Source organism: Ornithodoros turicata, chromosome 6, assembly GCF_037126465.1.
Source record: "Ornithodoros turicata isolate Travis chromosome 6, ASM3712646v1, whole genome shotgun sequence".
NCBI lineage: Eukaryota > Metazoa > Arthropoda > Arachnida > Ixodida > Argasidae > Ornithodoros > Ornithodoros turicata.
In genome coordinates this window covers 41,378,160-41,403,500 of record NC_088206.1, presented here as the reverse complement: position 1 = coordinate 41,403,500, position 25,341 = coordinate 41,378,160, and the positions used below count along the sequence as shown (strand labels likewise).

The following is a 25,341-nucleotide window of genomic DNA, read 5'->3' as shown; positions in this document are numbered from 1 at the left end:
ACGCCGCTCATAGCCACAGTTGCTTTGCGGCGCTAACACGGAATATAAAAAAAAATTCTTATCTGATATTATGTATACCTTTTTTACAGCAACGCCTTTACACTTGATCTGGCCCTAAGTAAAGTATTAGCATACCTATACGGACACAACACTATACGAACGTGCAGTTTAAACGCGTATTGTGCGTTTACCTTGAGGGAAATCTCAATACTTCTCTTTAAGCTGCCTTTATACTATCACCAACGTTAATAGTAAAACTATCATCCATGATTCATAAAACGTTGGTTATCTTCCGAATGGTTCAGAGCTCACAATAGTGCTTTGTTGTATGCAGTAGACTTGATATATATATGTTTCGTTAGGAAACAGTATTACTCTTGCCTGCAATGTAATTGTTGTAAATAGTCACTGATTACTACTTTTTTGTTTTTTTTCCCTTTGTTTTTTTTTTTTTTTTTTTCTGTTTGCACGTTGTGTCGGTCCAGCTGCCTTGTCAGGCTTCTGCCTTTAGCGGCTGGTCCACATTTCTGTAAGACCAGAAATGCAAGAGAAGAGTAATAATACATACCTGTTACTTTGTAGAAAGCAAGCAGTAGGTGTGATCCTGTATATTTGGGGAGTGACTTTTTCGGGTTACATGCCTTTGTCAGATTCGGGGGGGGGGGTAAAAATCGGGCGCTATTTTTAAATCTGTAATTCAGGGAGAAATCGGGTGATAATTGTGCCTTGGGGTGTTATCTGGTGTTTTTGTTTCTCCTCTTGTCTATTAAGTCATTTCCCAATCTCTGTTTTTTGTTATTTTGCGGGATCGTGACCTTCCAGCGGTAATCCCCGAAGGCATAGACAGTGTTGACACACATGGGTGTATTGCTGGGAACTTAAGTGACCCGTTCTTACATGTGTTACATGTGGCGACCTTTATTCGTCTTGAGTGGAAATGTCACTTGAGGATCTCATGGTGACTAGAATTCGGGCAGAAATCGGGTTTAACCCGAATTGGTCGGAGGTTAGTTCGGGGGGGGGGATAACCGGGCGGAATCGGGTTTAACCCGAAAAAGTCACTCCCTATGTATATTGTGCCACAATATACCTTTGTTCCTCTCGTTGTGACACTTGATGAACTGCAGTATACATAACCACTTTTGAGACATCATGCACAGGTTGTAGTTCTTACTTGATGCCGAATGTCTGTGGAAGAAGAAATACAAATAACGTCATGTCTTAGGTATACCTTGCCTGACAGCTGCGATGAAGACCCTTTGTGCCAATAAATGCAGTATTGCAGAGTATTAAACCTGTCACGATGTTGACACATTTGGTGTCACAAATTGCTCGTGATCTTGAGAAGTCCACCTGAAGCAATGGTCCTTGATGGTTCATCTGTTTTTCAGCTGGAAGTTGAGGCAGCCGGACAGAGTGACTCGGACGAACAACTGTTGCAACGTCTGTGTGCCTGGCGACGGGGGCAGTACAATGCAGCAGAGTCTGACTCTGTCAATGAAAACTTCCTTCCCATGCCGCCGAGACCTCAGCACAGGCGGAAAAGAAAGTTCAAGAGAATGGCTGTTGACCCTCCTTCTGTACATGTACAAGACGCCAGTTCGGCATCATCACATGCTGAGCAAAAGGTAGGTTCTCGTCAGAAAGAAAATGACCTCGAGAAGACCACACTTATAGCGTCTCCAAATCAGCTGGACTCTTGCCTTCTCACTATGACGAAATTACTGGCCAAGTCCTATCCACCAATTCTCTGCCCTAAAAGCACTACTCTGCAATCCCGTTAATGCAAAGACTATCCATGTTTGAGTAAAGCGCAGTTGGAACTAAAGGGAGCCGCTCTCCATGAAGGCTTGATTCCTGCAGCGCATGCTAGCTACACCGGAGATGCGTCATGGCTCACTAGGCCTTGTTGCACGAAAATATAAGAATCTGGTTCTTTCCAGAATACTTATTTACAGACAAGCATTGAAACAGCTCTGGGTAGAAAGTATTTTTGAGCTTGCATTTGTTTCTTTGACTGCGACTCTATAAACGTTGTTTGCGATGTTAAGCCCAACCCAATTGCGAACACGAATATCACCAACCCAATTCAAGAAAATATCAAATTGCTGCCTTTTTCTTGGCTTTGTAGTCAACAGGAAGTGTGTCGATCCCCATCGAACTGCTAGGCTTGCTTGTTTGCCGGCGATGAGTAAGCGGCATCATTTGGCCAGGTTTGCGAACACTACTGTTCAATTCGAGGAAACATCAAATACAGTGAAGCCTCGTTAATGCGTACCTGGTGGGGATGCGAAAAAACTACGTACTAAGCGGTAGTACTGCTTAACCAAAAACTCAAAATACAAGTCCACGTACCTGTCTAATGGAAGAAAAACGGAACATGTTCAACAAAATGAGGATAGATATCGCCGTTCATGGATTTTGCAACAAGATAGTCTGTTATTTTTGCTTTGTACCAACGCGGCCTTGCAGCAATGATTGCGGCTTCAAATCCACATACATTCCTGTCGAGCTGTTCAAGAAGTCCCCGTTTTCTGGCAAACTGATTGATGGTATGGATGATGTCCAGTTTGTCCTTGGTGTTCAGGACACGGTGGCATGGCACTGTCCCACAAGCCAACACAAGTGACAAAGAAATGAGAAACGAAACTATAGGAGGGGGAGGAGGTTCGGAGCCTACTTGCCCTCTCCACTCGCAAGAGTGACGTATTGGCGTCGCCCCGTCTCTGGAGGAGCCACGTGCTTCCAAATCTTTGTTTCTGGTATGGGAGGAGCTAGTTTTTTGTTCTGCACGGTCTGTTTCAGGACGAAAAGTATGCATTAACCGATATTGAGGCTGTGAGCAGCTACGGCTTAAGGGGGTAGCAAATACATTGGTTTCAATGGGAGTCGCGACGGGGATTCAGCTCAACTACTGCTTAAGCGGAATTATGGCTTAAGCGGGCACGTATTAACGAAGTTTCACTGTATGTGCTTTTTCGTGGCTAGGTGGCGAACTTGAAGCATCTTGATCCCCGCAAAATGGCATTGTTTCGTGCCGGTCATGTTTGTGCACACCATTAGAGTGATTCGTTCCTTGCTACTATTTCGTCAGGCAGAAGGATACCTTTTATGAGAAATTGATTTATAAGTAGAGGTGCGCGAATATTCAAAGTTCTGAATAAGAATCGAATATTTGCGATATTCATATCGTAGTATTCGTATTCGCAAATTTCATATTCCAAGTTTCGGAGTTTTTGAAAAGATTGAATACTCGAATTTACATACTCGAATACTCAAATTTTTATACTCATAGCAGCTCACTACAAAGCTGTTGCAGGCTATGTGTTGGAATTTGAACGTTGCAGTAGCGGGGATGAACATGAATAGTCGAACAGCTGCAAAGTCGCTACACGTTCGGTAACTGAAACGAAAACTAGTACGTACACTGTTGATTGCAGCCACCATTAAAGTCTGCCCCAGCCAAACGTGAAACTGTGATGCACCTCATGCATCGTCAACACAGTCACTGCTTTACTGGATAGCAAACAAACTCTGAACATTCATGTGAGGCCAATAGTTCTGCGAAATTCTGGTTAAATACCGAAGTTTTGTTGGCGTTGAGCTGAATTTACCGTGCCACTGCATGCACATCCAAAGTATGCACAGCCAAAACACTCGTCTCAGACACGGTTTTTACGGTTTCTGCATGTGGTAGTCTCGGGGTGTCTCAGTTAAATCCCTGGGCTAAATAATTTGAGAATGGGTGCACCAATCGACGACCTTTCTTTTTTACAAGTATCTGTCCGATAACACCTACAAGCTGCGCACCGTGTGAATGAGTGGGAGGTGCTCATTATTTAAATAAAAATTCAAATGAGTTTCATAAAAAAGCATAATTTCTAAAGCAGGGCGCTGTCGGCATTAAAATGGGTACTACCCCTTTTGGGACCTTCAGTGGACACCTTTTAGAGTAAAATTTGAAACCAAAATTGGTCATTTGTTGCAGTAATTAATTGGTTTTGGTTTACATATTTTGTCGCAGTGAAGCACAAAAGGACGTAATTCATTGGTGTAAGGACATGATTCATTGGTGGATAAGGGAGCGGAAGAGCGTTCTTTTGCGCTTCACTGCGACCAGCCGCGGCAAAAATACGGAAACCGAAGCCAATTAACTACTGCAACAAATGACCCGCTTCGGTGGCAGATTTTACTCTAAAAGGTGTCCACTGAAGGTCCCAAAAGGAGTAGTACCCATTTTAATGCCGACAGTGCCCTGCTTTAGAAGTTATGGTTCTTTATGAAACTCATTTGAATTTTTATTTAAATAATGAGCGCCTCCCACTCATTCACACGGTGCGCAGCTTCTAGGTGGTAGGTTGTAGAACGATATTGGCAGTCACGAAGTCATAAAAGCGAGTGACTGCACATGAACGCACTTCCTCCACCCTTCACGGCCTCAAGAGGAATAGAGAGGAAGAGGAGAGCGACAGAGTGAGAACGCAAGCATTCGCGTAAGCTCCTTGTTGTCGTAAAGTGGTGAAGCATCCTTGAACAGCGCAAAATGCGGAAAGAGGACGGGAACTGTAAGGAAGGTCAATAACCAGGGAAATATGGGGTGCTGTGACCTGCTCCGGTCCGACGCGTGAGCGCCATTGGTTCGAATTATGCGATGTACACTAGAAACTCGTTAACTTGAAGTCGTCTGGACGGCGAAAAAATTTTGAATTAAGCAGGTGTTCAAAGAACTCACTTATCTTTGTCTGCCGCTTTCCGAAAATGACATGGCACGTCACCGTTCGTTCGTTCGTTCGTTCATTCATTCATTCATTCATTCAAGATGGGCTACAAAGTCCATCATATCGGCAGGCATCTTTGACAAACACCAAAGCGGTTTTCGTTCCGGCCGGAGCACCCAGGACAACCTACTCCACCTAGAATCACAAATCAGAGAGGCTTTTGTTCGAGGGCAGTTCTGCGTATCCGTGTTTTTTGATCTCGAAAAGGCGTACGATACCACATGGCGCTTCGGGATTCTGCAAGATCTACACGCATGTGGTATCACAGGGTGCATGTACAGGTGCATCGATAATTTCCTCAGAGATAGAAAGTTTCGTGTCAGTCTGGGCTCAACTTTATCTAACGTCTTTGTACAAGAGAACGGGGTTCCACAGGGGTCTGTGCTGAGCGTTACGCTATTCGTTGTGAAAATGAACTCGATAGCCAGAGCCATCCCACCTGGCGTCCAGTACTCCCTGTACGTAGACGATGTCCAGGTTTCCTACTCGGCATCAAATCTTTCAACAGCTGGGAGGCAGGTGCAGCTCACGATCAACCGTCTATCTAAGTGGGCTGATGAAAACGGCTTCAGGTTTTCCGCGCAAAAGACAGCGTGTGTTGTCTTTACTAGGAAGCGAGGCACATTTGCTGAGCCCTCGCTGCTCCTCGGTGGCAACACACTACCAGTTTCTGATGAGCAAAAATTTCTGGGGGTGGTGTTTGACAAGAAGCTGTCTTTTGTGCCACACATAAACTATATAAAACAGAAGTGCCTGAAATCCTCCAACATACTCAAAGTTTTATCCCATCGATCGTGGGGAGCCGACAAAGTCACACTGTTGCGGGTCTATGACTCGGTTGTGCGATCAGTAATTGAGTACGGGAGTGTCGTGTATGGCTCGGCGCGGCCTTCGGCATTGAAGGTGTTGGACCCCATCCACCACGAAGGCATCCGACTCGCCACCGGTGCCTTCCGGACGTCCCCTGTGAAGAGTTTGTTTGTTGAGGGCAATGAATGGTCGCTCGAGAGACGGAGACAATTTGAACATGTGAAGGCTGCGCTAAGGTACAGATGCCAGGGCGATGACCCAGTTGTACACTCTAGTGTGAACCCCGCTCTGGAGAGACTCTTCCTTGCAAAGCCCTCTGTTGTACCCTCGTTCCCGCTTCGTGTGGAGGCGGCGAGTTCCCGTGTGGGATTCAGCCCCTCTGGCGTTCCCTTGCAGCAGGCAGTCCTCGATGCTGCGCCTTGGCTAATACAATCCAATTTAAAAATGACACAGTTTGACAAACAATCCACTGCACACACTGTCATTCTCCAGGAATTCCTGGAGATTCACCATAACTTCGGGAACCACCATGCAATCTACACTGATGGGACTAAAGTAAGCAATGGTGTGGCGGCCGTTGCCCTTGAAGGTGATTCTATTATGACGGCACGCCTGAACAGGAACGCCACAGTTTTCACCGCAGAGCTTTACGCGATTCTCCTGGCTCTGCGGCACATTCAACAAAACGACCATCAAAATTCAGTGATTTATTCCGATTCGCTAAGCTCTGTGCGTGCGCTGCTTTCATGCTATGACAGCAAGAATCACCTCGTCAAGCGAGTACGAGCGCTTGCGACCCAACTTTGTTCCCGAGGCTTTTCAATCTGTCTCTGCTGGGTCCCCAGCCACACTGGGATCCCGGGGAATGAACGAGCCGACCGTGAGGCTCGGCGAGCGTTGGCACAAGAGGAGTCAGCTCTAGGACTACCCTACCAAGACATCCTGCCAGTGTTAAAGAGAGCTGTCTGCACACAGTGGCAGCAGGAGTGGGACATGGAAGAAAATAACAAGCTACACCTCACACAGCCACATGTTTCTCCCCCGCATCGGACTGAACACATCAACAGATCATCCGAAGTTCTTTACGCGAGATTGAGGATTGGACACACATGGCTCACGCATCACCACCTACTCAGAGGTCAGGATCCGCCAGCTTGTGCGCACTGCGGTGACAGCTTGACTGTCTTGCACGTACTGGCATCCTGCCCTCACTTCGAACACCAACGCCAACAGTATTTCACCGCATTCTACAGATACCATGTCCCACTCCACCCAGCCCTTCTACTGGGTGACACCCCTCTTGTGCCGTTTGATAACGTAATCAAATTTCTGACCACGTGTGGGTTTCTTAGTCAGATGTAGATGATAAGCATTGCTCCGCTTTTATCCATTATCACCGAACTCCTCATGTAAATATCTCATTGTCACACTTGTAGATAGCTTTTAACTGCCATGCCATGCTCGCTTGCTATCGTCATCCCCCTCTCTCTCATCCTGGTCAATCAATCATCGCTCATCGCTCATACCTGTAGATAGGTTTTAACTACCACACTCTCTCTCACATCATCTTTCCCATAATCGTCTCCGACACAGTCAGCATAGTTTTGGCGCTCTATGGCCTTTGTTGCCTTTGTGCCATTAAACACATAATCAATCAATCAATCAATATCGCCATTCACGCGCCGTTGGCTGAACAAACTTCCGAAAATGACGGCCCACGTGCAGATTCTTCGCAGCCCCCGTCGTCACTCTGTTTATTTGTGCGAGCCGTGTTCAGAACGATGTCCCCCGTGAGACCCGCGGCACAGGTCTGTTCTGTGCCTTTTATCCTGGCGTACTCTTCAAAAGACGCGAAGCCCTCCTCGGAGCTTGCATCACCAGCATGAGCTTACAGCACGTTGCAGATTTTGCGGCTGCGATGATAGCCACTTTTCTTTCATCGTCAGTGTCTTGTACTTCACCCGCAGGCTGGCTCCACGGCCCAGAGGCAAGAAGTGAACTTCGAAGCGGATCTCAACAAAAGCACGAAACAAAAGCAAGCCAAAACGTGTTCGCATAGTCTGTAATGGCAGCACAGCCAGGCACAGCTGGGACACTGGGTGTGGCAAGGAAGTACGAGGAGCGAGGAGGTTGTGTGGCGGGATTAGCGGCTGGGAAAGGGAAGTCAGCAAGGAAGCAAGCACATGGTTTTTATGCAGGGATGGGCAGTAATACTCATATTTTGTATTATAATACTAATACATAATACTTCCTAGAAATCGGTATTATAATACAGATACAAATACATTTCAAAAATGAGTATTATAATACATAATACTAATACTTCTGTGTATTACACGAGTAATACTTGTAATACGCTTGTAATATACTTAACTTGGGAAGAAAAAAAGGAAACGAACAGAAGAATTACTTAGATATATGCCCATTACTTATCGAGACAATCATTCTCCAATGACGTTTTATTCACGCTTACATTTTTGCACATGGCCTGATCTTTCCGAATAAGATCAGATAGCGCTGATCAATTCGATCGCAGTGAACAACTTGCTGTCACTGTGGCAGAGCCCTGATTTCATCCACTCTGGGCGATAAAATGTGGGCCGTTCAAAAACCTGTCACTGCCCATAGTGCAACCACGTACAGGGGTGACTGGCTGCACTGGACGCACTCTTTCATAAGACAAAGGGCTTGTACTTGTATGACTCATCCTTACGGATTCTGAAGTAGAAGGAATGCGAGGAAACCTCCAGTAACCTCTGGCCCCAAAGTCACTTGCTTTGGGATAATTTGGGGCAGGGGAACACTGTAATAGGAGCCTTGTTCCTGTTCAAATGTTTGTGGGACCCGAAAAATTACTGATAAAGTGCACGGGTGACACTTTGCAGGTCGAACTTACGACCCCTGGGAAAGTATTACACCTTCAAAAGTATTATAATACATGTAATACCTCGTTTTGTGTATTACAATACAGATACAAATACATTTCAAAAATTAGTATTATAATACATAATACAAATACTCAAAAGTATTACAGTAATAGTATTATAATACAAAGTATTACTATTACTGCCCATCCCTGTTTTTATGGCAGTTCGTCGTTGCGTGGGTTCAAAACCGACAGAAGACGATGAAATTCGGCAGGAAACTTACAAATTAAGTGGGATACGGGCCAGTTTTCTTCAAATTATGCGGTTAGATTGCAACGCGCGAAGACAGGACCGCAGCAATCCTTCCAGTTAGCTGGAATTTGCAATTAAACGAGATCAAATTAGCGAGGTTCTACTGTAAACGCTTGTCCGTTCGAATTACCGGGGATTCTCCCCCATTGAAATACATGTGGCTTGTACGGGACCCGGACGAGAGTTTGAATTATCCGGAGGTTCGAATTAAGCGATTTCGAATTAATGAGATTCTACTGCAGTTTCTCGAACTGCAGGCTGTGCGACTCCATGTTAAAACGCGAACCGAACTAGGCCCACAGGACCAACTAGGACCACAATAACGCTGCCAAGTCATCTAACTTCACTAACTGTTGTTACAGTTGATAGCAAGACACATATGGCCTATAGCCGGACCCCCATGGAGCGGTTTTGCTTGCGACTCATGCGCGTCTGCACGACAAAGTTTTCAAATGCACACACAGATTTTTGCAGTGAAACGAAAGAAGCGCTCAACATGAACATCGTAGAGGATTACTGTTTTACTGTGCTAATGAATGAGGTTGTTCCAAACTATGCATGACCGTCTGGAACGATGGGCTCACTCGTGACGTCACGCATGAGAGCACAGTGAAACCGTGCAGTTTCTCACCTATATGACAAATGTGGAAGGCATTGTAAGTGTAAGAAGAGAGCACTTTCTACATTTGTTTTCCTTCTGAGCTGTGTTCATCAGTAAACATCCCACATTTTGAACATGTCATGGCCCTTTACTTTCATTCTGTCTGTTTTCTCTACCGCTTACAATGCCAACACAGGTGTTCACTGTGTGTGAAAGATTTTTTAAGTGCAAGTTGTTTTCAGCTTGCCTCATGAGAATAGCACATTGTTTCATTGCAAAAATATTTTGACTGTACATGTGCATATAGGCATGTATGCCTTATGCTAAGCCCATACATTAAAGGGTCTATGAAATGATTTTTTTCTCGTTTTCATCAGAAAGAGTTTTCAGAGAAGTTACCAAACCTTTTTCTGAGTCTAAAACCAAAATTTTACCTTCGTCATGCGAAGAGTATTCTCGGGAGCGAATTTAAATGGAGCGACGAAGGGAGGACGAGCTGCCGAGCGAGACACAGCGATCAACTTGACGGGACCACTGCCGGATCCGCTACACGTCATCGTGACGTGTTGTGGTCCCGCCAGGAGCATGCGCTGTAGGATCCCGTATGCGTTCATTGGGAGTGGAAATCTCCATGACGGCAGCTTCCACGCGATGGTCGCAGTCTATCGCAGTCGCATAGTCACATCCTGTGGTTTTTGTCGACATGCCGAGACGATGTTGGATAGTTGGTTTCCCTAATTTACGTCAATATACGCCTGGCATCCAGTGTCATATGCCTCCCAGTGACGCGACGGAGAGCTTTTGATGCCACGAAGCAATCGGACCGCCGAAGTGGAAAGACGATGCGGTGCCATCGACTGCTCGTGTTTGAAGCGGACATTTGCATGATTGAATTTACGAAGGGTACGCTGAATCTCTTGAACGTACTGGATAACGAGCTCAGTGTCATCTGAATCAAGGTGTAGCACCATCACAATACCTGTCCACACCGGGGAAAGAACATCCACCTAAACTGCACAAAAGTGTGAGTATTTTTCGTTATTGGGGCTAATAAAGGTCTCTCAGTCCGTGTGGTCCAAATGTTGTCACAGATTTCAGGATTGCGTAAATGGGTTAATTCTCATCTGCGTGACAAAATAGAGAGTAAAAAAAAAAGACAAAATAGAAGTTACCGAATCTAGTCCCTAAACTCAGGTGGTGCACTGTTGATAAAAGTACACTTCATTTAGCATGATCTTAGAAACCATACTTTAACAGAATATTTATGTAATATGTTGAACATACGTATCCATTCTTTTCTCTTCACTCATCTGCTTTCATGTTTACAGGTGACTTCCTCAGCGGAGCCTGAAACCCCCTAGGTAAGACAGCATGATCATTGCAGCCCACTATTCAGAGCAGACAAATGCTGTGCACACTCTTTTCAGATTCCTCTTTGATGCAGTGTCTTGCCTACCATTCGGGCTCTTTATATTGTTCAAGTTTTTTCTACCTTTTTTGTTATTTGATTTACAGTTTGCTTTATCATGTGCACAAATATGATATTGAGGGGGACATTTTCTTGTTTACACTTCTTATCTTAGAATCATTGCTCAGTTGGATTACATCATTTGCATTCACCAGAACTGGAGTTGTATACTGTGTTATTTTCTTCTCTCAAACCAGGGCAGCCCATGTGTATGGCAGCTGAAGTCTTTCACCAGGGTAACATGCCAGAACAATTCCAGCAAGTGCTCTGCAGGTCACCTCTAAATTAAAGGAACCTACCTTTGATGCACTATGTCCTCATGAGATTTTGTTCCTGCTACAACTCTGCGCTTTGTTTCACATTAGCAAAAAATAACCCTACCAACCATTATCATACCAGTGGTGTACTGCTGTGTTCAACTTGCTCTGGGCATCCTGCAAGGCTGTGCAGCCTTACTTGCTGGTAACACTGGTGCCAATACAGTTGTTAGATGAGCTGTGTGACAGTGTAAAATAGAACATATCGTGTGATTAAAAATAAAACGTATGCATGTATAGCATATAATGTGTATATGTAGATGTTAGGTCTTAGTTATTGTACTATTTGAGCTAAATGTCGACATTTCAACTGTTTGAGCCTGATGCCCTCGTCCTTGACGCACATACAAGTGTGCCCACACCCTCGGAGAAGCCTGCACAGCTGAGGACCCTGTCCCAGTGGCAAATTGAACAGTTCTTTCACAAAGAAACCAGATTTCCGCCAGTAGACCAACAAACAGTTTACTTGAAATAGCACCAATTACTTGTTGTTGTTTTTTAATTGCAAAATATAGGGCATGCTACGTGACTACTGGGGTTTTTTGTAGCGGTCTTGTTTATAGATCGTATGATAGATATTGCAAGACTGTTATCTCTTACCTCATGTTGTTACGTGCCTCCCGTATCTTTATCCTTACCCACTGTGCTCTATCCCCTGTGGCGTTGTTATCGCCACACCAGCGATAATAGTATTTAAAGACACTGGCTACCGAAATAAAGTTCTTCCTGTTTTGGTTTTGTACGAGATGGCTGCTCGTCGTTCACGCAACAACAGTTTTTGCTTTTTTCCAGTTACCTCAACTGGTGACTTCAAGCGTATGTAACACAATATAATATAAGATGGCAATGAAGCAGGCGAACTGGTGTGGTTTGATTGTGTCTCTCAGTCTTAGGGTTATGGATGTATTACACAGTATTGGAAACCTGGTTGAACAATAAATTTGTTAGACGACAAACAGTTATCAGAAATAAATACTATGTGCAGAATACTCTTCCACAATACGCTGCAGTTGAGTTTCTGTAGGCATGGTGGTTGGCAATGCTAAATGTTCAGATTTACAACGTGCTCAACATTGAATACAGAATATGTGACGTGCTCATAAATAAATTCTTGCGTGACACATATTCTTAGGCAAACAAGTCCTTCGACGAAAGGAAATACAGCCAGCCCGTCCTGTCTGTAGGACAATAAATGCAGAGTAAATCAATCTCCTGAAGGCGCGAAGCTGCTTTGAATAATAACAGTAATGATGACGAAGAACACGAGTTGAAACAAAGTAAAACAAAACACTAGACCACCGAGTCTTTTACAATAATTTGTGCAAACAAATTGAGCAACAAAGAGGGCATCTTCCAAATATCACAGTCGCATTTCACAACGCACTTGCTTTGTTGTCATATTGCCAACACGTAAACATAACTACAACTGACGTAAATATAACTGCAACGCCAAGCAACCACCAGACACTTAGCATTGGTGACGGCGATACAACCAATACACGTTGCGGTGAATCGCTAGAGGCCCACGTAACTCATCAGCAAAACTCTCAAAGCCATGGTGGTGCTCAACCGGATCACCTGGAAATTTATTACCGAACGTGCAGCCTGGTGGGGAGGCTTCTGGGAGAGGCTCGTACGCAAGATCTTAGGCAAAAGTACCCTGGAGCATGAAGAGCTCATAACCATTGTCACGGAAATGGAGGCGGTCATCAACTTGCGGCCACTTACATTTCAGAAGACCCAGACGACGTAGAAGTCCTCACCCCTGCTCACTTCCTTGTAAGGAAAAGGCTCACAGCTCTTCCTCCGGACAACGTAACAACCGAGGACACGTCAACTTCGGAAGGTCTATGAAGACGTTGGGTTTATCGAGAGAGCATGACCACACTATTTTGCAAGAAGTGGACAGAGGAGTACATATTAGTTTCGCGGTCTGCCAATATCTCTTCACCTAGACCTTCAGACAGTGTGAAAGTTGGAGACATCGTCCTTGTCTCCAAGGAAAATTCTTCGCGAATATCGTGGCCTCTTGGACGAGTCGAGGAGGTATGCACCAGCCCTGACAAGAAGGTACGCTCCTGCAAAATCAAGTCCAATGTCCAATGGGAACACGATAACAAGACCAATTCAGCTATTGTACAGACTGGAAGCTGAAACTTCATAGTACATCACTTTGTTTGCGGGGGGAGTGTTAAGGAAGAAGTATAAACATTCATCTGCGTGACCTCGCATCAGCGAGCTTCACTTCTATTTCTGGTTTCCATTAAACTCAGTTCGGCAACTACCGGAGTCCTTGATTTCTTGTACATTAACGTTTAATAAGTAAAAGTGTCCCTGACATGCCAGCAGTGTACTGTCGTTGCTTCTGAGCCGGTGTTAGCTTCCAAGCCATTAAAATACACTTGGCTTTGCCAGGACTCGAGCATTGGCTCAAATTGAGAGATTTCGAATTAATGGGATTGCACTGCAAAAACAAAGTTATTTTTGTTTCCATTACCAGAAAGCGAAATGGAAACGAAATTCAAGGGTGGTAACAGAAACTGAATTCACAGAACGTAATCCTCGGTCTTTTAAAACTTAATATTAATTTCATATACAGGGAATTTTTAACTCCTCTACAGAATTTTAGAATTGTTTACAAGATACCCACACTCGAAACTAGAGTGGGGAGGACGAGTTCGCACACTTTCCTTACTGGTCCCCATTCCTGTTGCCACCATCCTACGCTATATGTTTAGAGCCTGAAGTTTTCGGGTTTTATATTTTTCCAAATTCGGGGGGCAGAAATCGGGTCAATAAATTGATGTCGAAAATTCATGCAAATTCGGGCAGAAAAATTACCATCAGACTGAGTTCGGGGAGAAATCGGGCATTATTGTAGAATAAACGTTAACTGTACCGTTTATCCAAAGTGCCAGAAGTAAGGGACAGTCGCATATTTTGTGAGAAACTCGCATGTCGATGCCTTGAGGTGCCTAGCCTAGGTGCAGTTTTGCAGGTAGAAATCGGGTTTAACCCTAGATAGGTGAACCTCAATTCGGGGTGCAAATTCGGGGAAAAATCGGGTTTAACCCTAAAACTTCAGGCTCTATATATGTTGCATACAGAGATAACCTTGTTTGGCACTGCAGCGCATGCACTTAAAGGGACCATGAAAGGATATTTAACAAGCCTATGATCATTTTCAATTAGTTCTTCTGTACTAAAGCATTCACTCTGTGAAATATGAAGTGCGACAGCTGCTACGTCCCGCCTCAGAGGCCAGCTGGCCCTGACATCATACACAGCGCATGTTGCCGATTCAAAGACGGGCTTTTGCGAGTGAATTGCAAAATTTGCAAGCAAGCTTGCGTACTTTGCCATGAAATATGTTTTAATTGGATCTGGAGACAAGATTGTATCTAACCATTGACACAGAATTCTACGTGAAATGTAATCTAGCCGTTGACTGTCAGAATGGTTACCGGAGCACATTTTCCTCTCTGAACTACTACTATGTCAGAAAATGTCTCTGTCAGTGACCTTTTACAAGCTGCTGCGTAAGAAACGATTCCTAGACGCTGTGTGCATCGCATAATCTCTTCCTCCATCGCTGACAAGTTGCCTTTTGCCATATGTCAACTGATTTTGATGGCAGATATACGACGTCGTCGTTGTTCAGACCGAAACCATGCACCCACGTAGTCCCACAGGGTGTGTCCTCCTCGTCGTTCACAGTCTGGCCTAGAGGATTGGATGGCAATGACGTAAGCCCGCTTCAAAGGCATGTATCCGGCGGTCACGCCCTGCTATTTTTGCCTGATAACTGCGCCCCCGTTGTACTGAATACGGGTAAAAGTTGATGTGTGCACGATAGTGAGGGATCATGAGAACGGTTTCCTGCAGAGTACTCGGAATTCGCGAAAATCATTTCATGCTCCCTTTAAAGGGGTTGCGACAGGTCATTGCAGGTTATCCCAAACAAACATAAAAGATGTTTGTTTGCACCAATGTGAACCTGCTTTGAAAGTTTCACAGCGAGGAGGGCAATAGAAGCGGAGAAAATGGGCAAAGCAAATACCGAAACTCATGCAGCTCTGACATCACAGCCCTCACCGTCGCCAGTGAGGCAGAGCACAAGTCACGTGCTTATGACCCTCTGAGCTCTGCGACGCCTGCGCTTTGCTCGGGAGTGTGTTCGAGGGCTTGTATCTCGCTAAGTACCACACGTAGAACAATAGTTCATAGTTCCTGTTTCCTCAGTATTCTGGTGTGCAGTACAATGCGTCCATGATGTGATGAACCACATCTATGGAAGTGTCCCAACCGCTTTTAAAGGGACTGTCTCGTACCCCCTGTCCCTTTCATAAAGTGTACCATTCGATTGCCCTTTGTTGAAAATGGAATACTGCTAATTCACCCGACAAAACACGCCACAGTTATTAAATAACCGAATTAAATTGATAAAGATTGCAGAGCACACGGTGATCTGTGTTGGCAACAATAAGAACGGCCATGTCGCCGTGCGGGTAAGTCCGTGATAGGATACAGAAATCGCCTGCTTTTGCGCGTGCTAGTGCATCGGCGTGAGCAGACGACTTTCAGAAGTTACTGGGCACCGCGGCAACTCTCGTACATTTTCTTTCAGTTCTCAGGTGAAAAATGCGCATTCTAAGTAGTGGCAAGCATGGTGGTTCAGAACAACTATGTTAATCCTCAGAGACAAGTTAAAAGTCGCAGAACAACCCCATCCACAATCACAAATCTGAAGTCGCTGGCCATCGGTGCGCGCGGTCGCATTACAGCTCCGACCAAAAATATATTACACGCGCTTCCATTACACTCCCCGTTGTACACTGATCATGCTTCGAAATGAAGTGTCGCTGACGACGTACATGGAGAAGGAGTACGTGTTTATTTAAAAACCGCATTAAATAAAACACGTGGCCGCATAAAGACAACACGTGACTTAGCTTCCACGTATCCGATTGTGCGCCACAGTATGGGAGACCCCACAGACAATGCTCGGACTACATTCTCTGCTCGCGGAGGTATATGCCTGAGTGTCCCCATTTCGAGAGCAAAGGGGATTACTCAAACCAAGGTGCTTCTGCAAGTTACAATTACCATGACAACGACGACGCACCCGCAGGCCGACGTCATACGTGACGTATGCATGAGAGAGGCGCAGCTTTCGTCGTCTGCTCTTACGGCACGTTTCGACAAATTCCTCGAGAACGACTTGGTTATTCCGAATGAAACTTTGACGGTTGTATGTGTATAGTACTCGTGAAACTAGTTTTGGCTAAGTTTTGGAATCGCCCCGGCTGTACGAGATCGTCCCTTTAAGCAGTTGTAAAAAAGGTCAATTGGCATGGTATAATACGTGTGATTGGTGGATTGCATTGTACTGGCTATGAGCTCCACACTGGTTCTGAGAGAGGTTTTCCATGTCCGTTGGTGTCTCGGTTCTTCCACTCCGTTCTGTTCACCCAAAGTACACAAAACAGGTTCTTTTAATTGTCCAAAGATTTTTGTCATTGCATATACTACAGTAGAACCCTGTTGTTGTTACTCCACTTTAGTAAAAACCTGGTTATTGTAAATACAAGCACCAGTTTCGACTGAATTATTGCACCTTCAACAGCATAATGTACTGGTAATGTAATGTAATGGTAAACCACAAAAACTCAAGATAATGGTTATAGTAAAAATTACTTGGTGTGATCGTTGCCATAAGAGGCGTGGGAGCAGGAGAAACAGACTAAAACAAGGCATGGAGAGCAGTGGTGTCGCCAGGGTCAGCGGCACCCGGTGCGGCTACACCATCCGACACCCCCCTTCTCCTCTTCCCGTCCCCCGACAACACGGACATCACACAGTCCACATATATCTGACATCACACGACCGCAAGTCCGTGAGTCACTTACACTGCTTCATTCAGACTGGAAGCGTTTGTGTTGCCCGGGGGGAGGAGGAAAGGAGAACGCAGACACCGCAGAGTTTCGACCGACGTACCGCCCGGAACCTTCGAGTGACTGACAGTGCAGGGAAGTTGTGCACCAGGCAAAAATGATGCTGCTCTGAAGGCGCGCTCTTGGTTATGTGCGTAAACGCTTGTTTCTGCGTGCCCATCTTGTTTGCTTCTCGGTGCCCGATGTCGTTTCCTCCTGAGCCTCTTTAACATGTAGGACTTTTTGCTACTTGACGCTCTACTCCTTGACACGGACGTCGCGTCTTCCCAGTCTTACCCTTTTACCGAATCCTTGCCACATGACAGCCGACCAAGTGTTACCATTCGCTCTCACGGGTTTTGCAGTTGTCCCCTGCATCTTTTCAGTGTCGATGTTTATGTACAGTGAAAGCTGTACACCCATTTATTCATTATTTCATGGACCGTACAGCTACGCTTCTGCTGAAGATACGGTTCATGGACATCGAAAGTATCAGAGAACAACTGCAAAGTCTGTGTCTGACCTACAATAGGAAGATACCATACAGGAGATATGATATGCGATTTAGGAGCACCACCCAGTGAGCGTCATCCAAAGATGTCATTTATTCATTTGACTGATTTATTTGTCAAAAATGTTTATTATTTGACATCAATTATTACTTGAAAAAGTGATGGGGACTAGGGATGAAAGACCTGTATGGCATGCTTAGTCACTATGTGTCAGAGGGGAAAAACCTATCAAGTTGCCGAACGGGCTAGGGTGAACAAAGTGGCCCTTGGACCGCTTCCTGGATGCGAAAAAGTAAGTTAGCATGAGGAATGTGTTTACGAGCAAGCGGATTACACAGAGATAAATGTTCCTTAGGATAACTGCATTTGCAACTGCAGCTTTCTTTGCTCTTTTCTTTCTTTCTTTTATTGATTTATTTATTTTTATTTTTGTCTTCTTTTTTTTTCATCAATGCTCCAGGTGAACCAAAAAGAAAAATCGATCAAGCGAACGCTGCACCATTATTTCTGCCCACGCAATGAGGGATGACCCAAAACCTGTACCCGTCTGTTTTTGCACCACAAACAAAGGGAGGCCTACTGACGAAGATAAGGAAAAGCTCCGGATCTCGGGGGATTCTCCGCTGAACTAGTGACCCTACGGTGAACGAAAGATCTGATGTAATGTGAAGTACCCTGTGAAAACCAAGAAGCGTAGCAATATAGTACTGAAGTTTCCGGATAATAATCAGCACATTATGAGACGGAATTTGTGCTCAGAGACCTTCTCGTGCGTCAAGTTCATTTCTTTTTGTCTTGTTCATTTATACGTAAAGACTGAGTTCAAGAAGGTTTAGGAACTTCCTTCTTCTCCTTTTTTCTTTTTTTGAATAGCTCTCGATTTAGACTGATTGAGTGTAAGTATTGAGCCTATCAAAAGGCCGAAAATCATAACGCCGAACTATCAGAAGGACGAAAGCCAAAAGGCCGAAAGCTCATAACACCGAATTATCAGAAGGCCAAAAGCCAAAAGACCGAAAAATCATAACGCCGAACTGTCAGAAGGCTGAAAATGGAAAGGCCAAAGAGAGACAGGGTGGACACCCCAGTGAATGACCACTGAATGGGATGGTGCAGATTATGAAAAAGTTGTGGCTCTTGTGTTACAAATCAAATAACTGGAATGCATAGCATTTGGTGCTCGGAAATAGACTACCCAGAGAAGATAAAAAAAAACAAAAACAATAATCTGCATCATGTTTACTACGAAAAGAAAGTGTGTGCTGGGTAAAATGCGGGTAATTGTGCACTAAAACCCCTTGAAATATAGATGCAACTATGAACTGTAATCTATATAGCCGAAGAAGCACATCACAGCCGACCGAGTGTTATCATTCGCTTTGCGGATTTGTTGAAATTGGGAGACATGGAGTTTTTTTTTTTCATGTGTTAATGAATACTAATTAAATTTACATTCCATTCAACGAGCAACATAAAATGGATATAATTTGCTGCATTAGTTCGCTAACGATATTGTTCGCGGGATGCTAGTACTTCTCTACTGTTGGTCAGACACAGGTTTTACAAGGGATCCGGACAAAATGTCCCCGGACGAAATGGCCTCGGCTGCCCTCCCTCGCTACAAAATGAAAGTTCCTGTTGCACAGATGTTGCTAGCTTCCGTGACTGTTTTGTTGTGGATTTTTTAATGTTTTATTTTAAAAGATTTATTTCGGCGTACAGCCCTACCCACAGTTGGGCACGCCCGCTACGCTATGCTATAGCGGCGTTTGACGAAAACTACCCTTCCTGATACTCTTCTTGCGGAGACTCTTCGGAGAAGAGATACTCTTCTTGAGGAAATCGTCTTCTTGCGGAGACGATTTCTCCTGGGGACATTTTTTTCTGGGGACTGTTAGTCCTGGGGACATTTTTTCCGAAGACGGAAATCCAGCCTCTCGGGCGAGCTTTGATTATATGACTTTGATTGAATGACTGCTCCGTGATCATTCCTTCAGTTGGCAACTAGTGCTCAAATTCATCTCTGGAAACCCCCATTTTGTAATTCCATCTGTGTCTGTGTTGACCTACAAGAATAGTGATTCGCCTAAAATACACATGAATTTGGCTCACATGGTGTTCAGTTCTTCAGCTTTTTCCACGACCGAATTCCACATTTTCAAGTTTGGATTGAATTAACTCAGACCTCAGCATCCAACACAAAGAAGTCTGGAGGAAAAAATTTACGCTTCAGGAGTTCTTCTAAAAAAAGAAAAAAAAGCATATATTTTTTTGTCCCACATGATAAGGAGGGCGAAGTGCACTTTTTCCTATACTCTGTGTCCTTTTATTTTTTGTCGAATCGTTTTTCTTGGCATCCAAGAAAAAAAAAAAGAACAGTCTCTGTTAGGAATATCGCGACTTCCGCTGCGAGGCCTCGCCGCTCGACCTTTTCGTTGGTTTCCGTTGGTTTCCGTTGGCTTCCTTGGTTGGTTTCTTGTGTGTTGACCTGAAGCCTTTATCACCCTTCACCTCCTTTGTACGATTTGGCAAACTAGCACACCAAGCTAAGATGAAAGAAGTCCCCTGTCACCGGGGATTGTCAACTGACATCATTTTTCTGGGCTGGTGTAATGTGAAAGAAAAAGAAGGGAAAACAGGGGTGAAAGGAGTCTTTCAAATATGTTACTGAAGTTTCCGGGTAATAACAAGCAGTCTATTTTGCGACGGAAATTTCGAAAAGTATTTTGCACCAACGCCTTGAAAATGAATTCAGATATTTGATAATACTTACTTACCAGAAATATACATACCAAAATGTCATTTTTGCATGAATAATAGAGGTATTATCAAGGTAAATTGCGTGTAAGTGGGTGCAGAAAAAAAAAAAACTGTTTCGAGCACTAGATTTTCCGGACTGGCATTGTATGCGCTGTGTGCAGCCTAATTTACAGCCGCTGGTACATCCAGTTGAGAGCCTCCGAGATGCCGGCATCTCGGGCGAGCTTTGCTAGCATATGAAGTAACCTCTCCGTGGCCATTTCCTGATTTCTTAATTGGCAATCTACTAGTGCTCAGACTCAGTGTTGGCAACATTCGTTTATAATACCATCTGTGTGTGTATTGCCCATATTACCATCCATACTATCCGATCACACTTGTACGTCGGCATACAGTAAGTATGCACTAGTACAACAATACAAAGAGCAACTAAAATTCCATAATCAGTCAGTACGGACACCAGTGACTTGTGAAACAATAATTACATCATAAATAGATAACAACAAAATAAAAATAACAAACTACTCATATAGCAATAGGAGACAAGCAAAAAGACGTGAATGTCTTGAATCGAACTGCGGACCTTTTGTATCAAAGTCCGACACTTTACCTCTCGACAAACAACGCAGGGGAGCGTGCCGCCTTAAACTCGCGACCTCAACCGTGCACAATGGGGATTTCGGAGTCTGAGGCGAACGGCGTGATAAGGACGGCGAGCGTGGCGCCATCTAGAATCGGGAAAATTGTGAATCAGAGTTGCTGCCCGACTGGTATGGCCTCTTAAGTGTTTAGTCTTTCAGTCTAATTTTGCAGATTGCGAGAGGTATCCACTTCAATCCCTGCTGGAGACTGGTAGGTGGTGGGTTCAAATCCTACCACCAGCTGTGCTGCTAAGGTTTTCCCTGGGTTTTCCGAAGACTTTCCAGACGAATGTCTGCATAGTTCCCCCTGAAGTCGGCCCAGGACGCATACTAACCCCCTGTCCCCCACTCCTTCCTGCTATCCTCTCTCCGTCTGTCCACATCTGTACGTCGCTCATAGCCACAGTTGCTTCGCGGCGCTAACACCCAATTTAAAAAAAAATAGGATCATGGTTGCGATAATCGAGGAGTAGGACGTGCCAATATTTTGATATAGTTTCTCCAACTCTGGGGCAGTGTGACCACATGTTAAAAGTGCCAACTAAGACGACAATAATGCTGCAAAGTCATTTGAAACTGCACTGTTGAAACGTGACCTTCCGACGCCACTCGCTCAAACGTCGCCCACCTACGCATTGCTGATGAAGGCCCAATAAGGCCGAAACAGCTGTCCAATGCTGGTGTGGCGATGTTTGGGACTTATAAACATATGTTCAACGTGCAGCCAAAGAGCATTTGCTATTTTTAGCTATATATATATACAGTCGGACCTCGTTTTATGAACCCTCGATATACGAATTCCCTCGACTTACGAACGGCTCCGCAGGGAACCAAACTTTTTCCCTGTATTTTGACCTCGTTTTACGAACCCTCGATATCCGAACTATGAACGGATTATTAGGGAACGGACCCAAAGTAGCCAAGCCATTCTGACCTCGATATACGAACGGGCGTTATGAACGTACAGAGGACAGGCCAATGGACCGGAGGATAATGAAAGTTCCTCAGTACATGCTGCCAAGGTCAAACATACAATGTCCCAACGTCGCTACGTTCCACAAACATGATTCACCAGTTCCTGAAATAATAATTCGGGCGTTTACAGCCGAACGGTTGTGAGTTTGGACCAGGTCTCCGAGATGGAAACATCTTGCCGTTCCAAGAGAAGGCGTTCAGTCCTGAGAGCCGGTGACAAGCGTAATATTTGCCGTTGGAAACAGTCTCATCCGCGCGCGATACGGTACTTTGAGGACCGGGTGGATGAGTCAAGTGTCAGACTTCTGTCATCTCTTCTAAACAGGATAGACCCTGCAGAAAGTATGGTGCAAAGCACACTTACGCAGTATTTTCAAAAATAAAACTTATTCAAATCAATTTCCCGTGTTTTTGTGAGGTATTTGTGCACTGCACTCCTCGGACCTCGATTTACGAATACCTCGATTTACGAACGATTTTCTGAGAAACGATGGGTGTTCGTAAAGCGAGGTTTGACTGTATGTAAAAAGTGAAAAAACAGATGCGGAAACAGATTTTAGGGAAGCTACAAACACTGGTTTATTACATAGGGAGGGAGACGTTAAAAAGTAAAATGGGCAAGGGGTTGACGTTTCGACAGTCGACATTGGTTATATATATATATATATATATATATATATATATATAGCTGAAATGAAAATTGAAACACAGACTACGAAGGTACGGGAAGTAAGAAAAAGGGATAATTTATTTACATTTAAGATACTTGGAATGCTAAAAGGGTTGTCGACGTTTCGACAGTGGCACTGTCTTCGTCAGGACTAAAGATGCGTCGCTGATTACACATTTCTTAAATAGGTTTGCTACATGACGTCATAATCGGTACGGGCACGCCACTGGCGTTTGTCAGTGAGTCAGATTCGGGAATATTCCAGAAGGTCAAGTCCGGGTGGTGATGTCATTCGCCGTAGGTCACTGTCCGCTTTCGGGAAAATTCCGGGCAGGGTGAGTGCTGCTTCGAACTTTGCTGGCGGTCGTCAATGGGTCACGTTCGAGAATGTTGACTTGTGAGGTTCAAGTGTGATGTCATCGTCCTTGGGGAGTGGCTTTGTCCAGGTTGGGCCACCCATCCAGCTGAAAAGGAATTGGAAAAAAGTGCCTTACCTACGAGGTTAGACTTCTAATTGTTGATAGCATGCCGGGGTCTTCGTTAATGGTCGATTGGAATTTGTAGATTAGGTAGGATTCGCGCTGCTCTCGGGAGCGGTCAGAGCTGAAGTTTGACTGGAGAATAAAGATTGATACATCGTTAATAGAATGTCCTGGCTGCTTGAAATGGCGGGAAACCGGAAGATTAGGTTTTTTGGTGACATCCGATCGGTGGTTGTTGAATCTGACTCTGAAAGAAGTTTTTGTCTGACCCACATATTGTGCTTGACATGCGTTACATTGGATTGCATAGATGACGTTCGAGGAATTGCAATCTAGGTCCGCAATGATCTTGGCGGTAAAATTAGAGTTTGTACTTTTGACTTCCTGCGTGGTCTGCATTAGTTTGCAAATCTGACAACGTCGGCCATTACATGGGTGACAACCAATCGAAGGGTTTATCGTACTGTTTACTTTAGAGCAGACCAAGTTATCCTGCAGATTACGTGTACGTCTGTAAGCGACACGTGGTGGTTCGGGAAAAATTTCCTTAGTGCGTTCGGACTGGAGGAGGATACTATGGTGGCGATTAAGTATGCTGTTAATGTTTGGGATATTTCCGGTGAATGTTACAGTTAAGTTTACCGAATTGGTTTTCGAGTTATTTTTCTTTTTTTCGAACAAGCTAATGCGATCTACTTTGCGAGCCCTGTTGAGAGCATCTTGCACCAGGTTCAGTGGATATTGACGATCAACGAAAGTTTGTTGCAGCTGTTCTAAATTTTTTTCCAGATCGCCATCATTTGAGCATATTTTCCTGTATCTAAGGGCTTGACTATAGGGGATGGCCAGTTTCGTGTGCCGCGGATGGCAGCTTTGAAATGATAAGTATTGTTGAGAATCGGTTGGCTTACGGAACAGATCAGTTGTTAAACCACCATTAGTGAATTTAACCTGAACATCTAGGAAGTTAACAATGGTGGCTGAATAAGAATGAGTGAAGTTAATGGAGGGATGGAAGTTGTTGAAGTTGCGTATAAAATCTAACAGGCTGTCTTCCGAGTGTGGCCAGATCATAAATATGTCGTCCAGGTAACGTTTGTAGAGAGTAGGTCTTAGCTCGCACTGGCTCAAGAAATTTTCTTCCAAACTGCCCATGAATATATTTGCGTAACTGGGTGCCATCTTAGTGCCCATAGCTGTGCCGCTGATTTGTAGATATTGTCTGCCATTAAATTCGAAGTTATTGTTCCTCAGGATCAGTTTCAGTAGAGCAGATAGAACAGTCGAATCACAAGGGGAATCGGAGTACTTTGAAATAGCCGTTTCTGCTGCGGTGATCCCGTCTTCGTGTGGGATATTGGTGTATAAGGATAACACGTCTAGCGTAACTAGGAGACTAGAAGCAGGTGGCTGACATTGGTTTAGTACTTGGAGGAAGTGATTAGTGTCCTTAATATACGAAGGGAGTTGTGGGGGTATGTCTTTAAGGAGATAGTCTACAAAGCTAGAGAGATTTTCTGTGGCTGTTCCATTACAAGAAACGATTGGGCGTCCGGGATTTCCCGGTTTGTGAATTTTCGGGAGCATGTAGAACCTGCCTGGTTTTGCGTTACGTGGGAGAAGGTAATCATATAATGCCGAATCGATTTTGTTTGTTGCCTTTAGTGTCTTTAAATTTTTGGTGATGTCAGTAACAATTTGTTCCGTACGATCACCGTCCAGTGGCTTGTAAAAAGTAGCACAAGCCAATTGTCGGAGTCCCTCATCGATGTAATTTTGCATATCCATTACAACAATTGCACCACCTTTATCTGCTCTTTTGATTATTATGTCCTTCGATTGTTTGAGATCGGAAAGACTACGATGCTCCGCTGGGGTAAGATTCGATTTGGGTTTGCGAGAAGAAGAATTGTATGCTGTTATAATATCTTTCTGCACTGCCTTTATGTAGATATCTAGGGCTTTCTGGCGATTCGGTTCCGGTGTAAAATCGGACGGTGGCCTAAAATGATTGGGGGTTTGATCCTGTTTATCATAAAAGTACTCTTTAAGGCGCATTCGTCGAGCGAAGTTGTCTAAATCGAGATGAAGTTGATATTCGTTTGCCTTATTATTGTTAGGGCAGAATGAAAGGCCCCGGCTAAGCAGCGAGACTTCGGAGTCTGTGAGTGAGTGAGACGACAAATTAACGACGCTCTGTGATGCAGTGCTGGTG

At 44.5% G+C, this 25,341-nt stretch overlaps 1 protein-coding gene across 8 annotated transcripts in view; it reads left to right on the top strand.

Annotated features, from left to right (window-relative positions):
- Positions 1-25,341, top strand: part of LOC135396573 (G patch domain-containing protein 2-like) — a 95,220-nt gene that overhangs the window by 4,275 nt on the left and 65,604 nt on the right. For all 8 annotated transcript variants that reach the window (XR_010423446.1, XM_064627620.1, XM_064627618.1 and 5 more), the window contains exon 3: positions 1,392-1,628. Coding sequence is in view for 7 of the 8 variants with exons in the window: in XM_064627620.1 (XP_064483690.1) it covers positions 1,392-1,628 (237 nt within the window). In the remaining variant the exon portion in view is untranslated. The remainder of the gene's footprint in view (positions 1-1,391; positions 1,629-25,341) is intronic.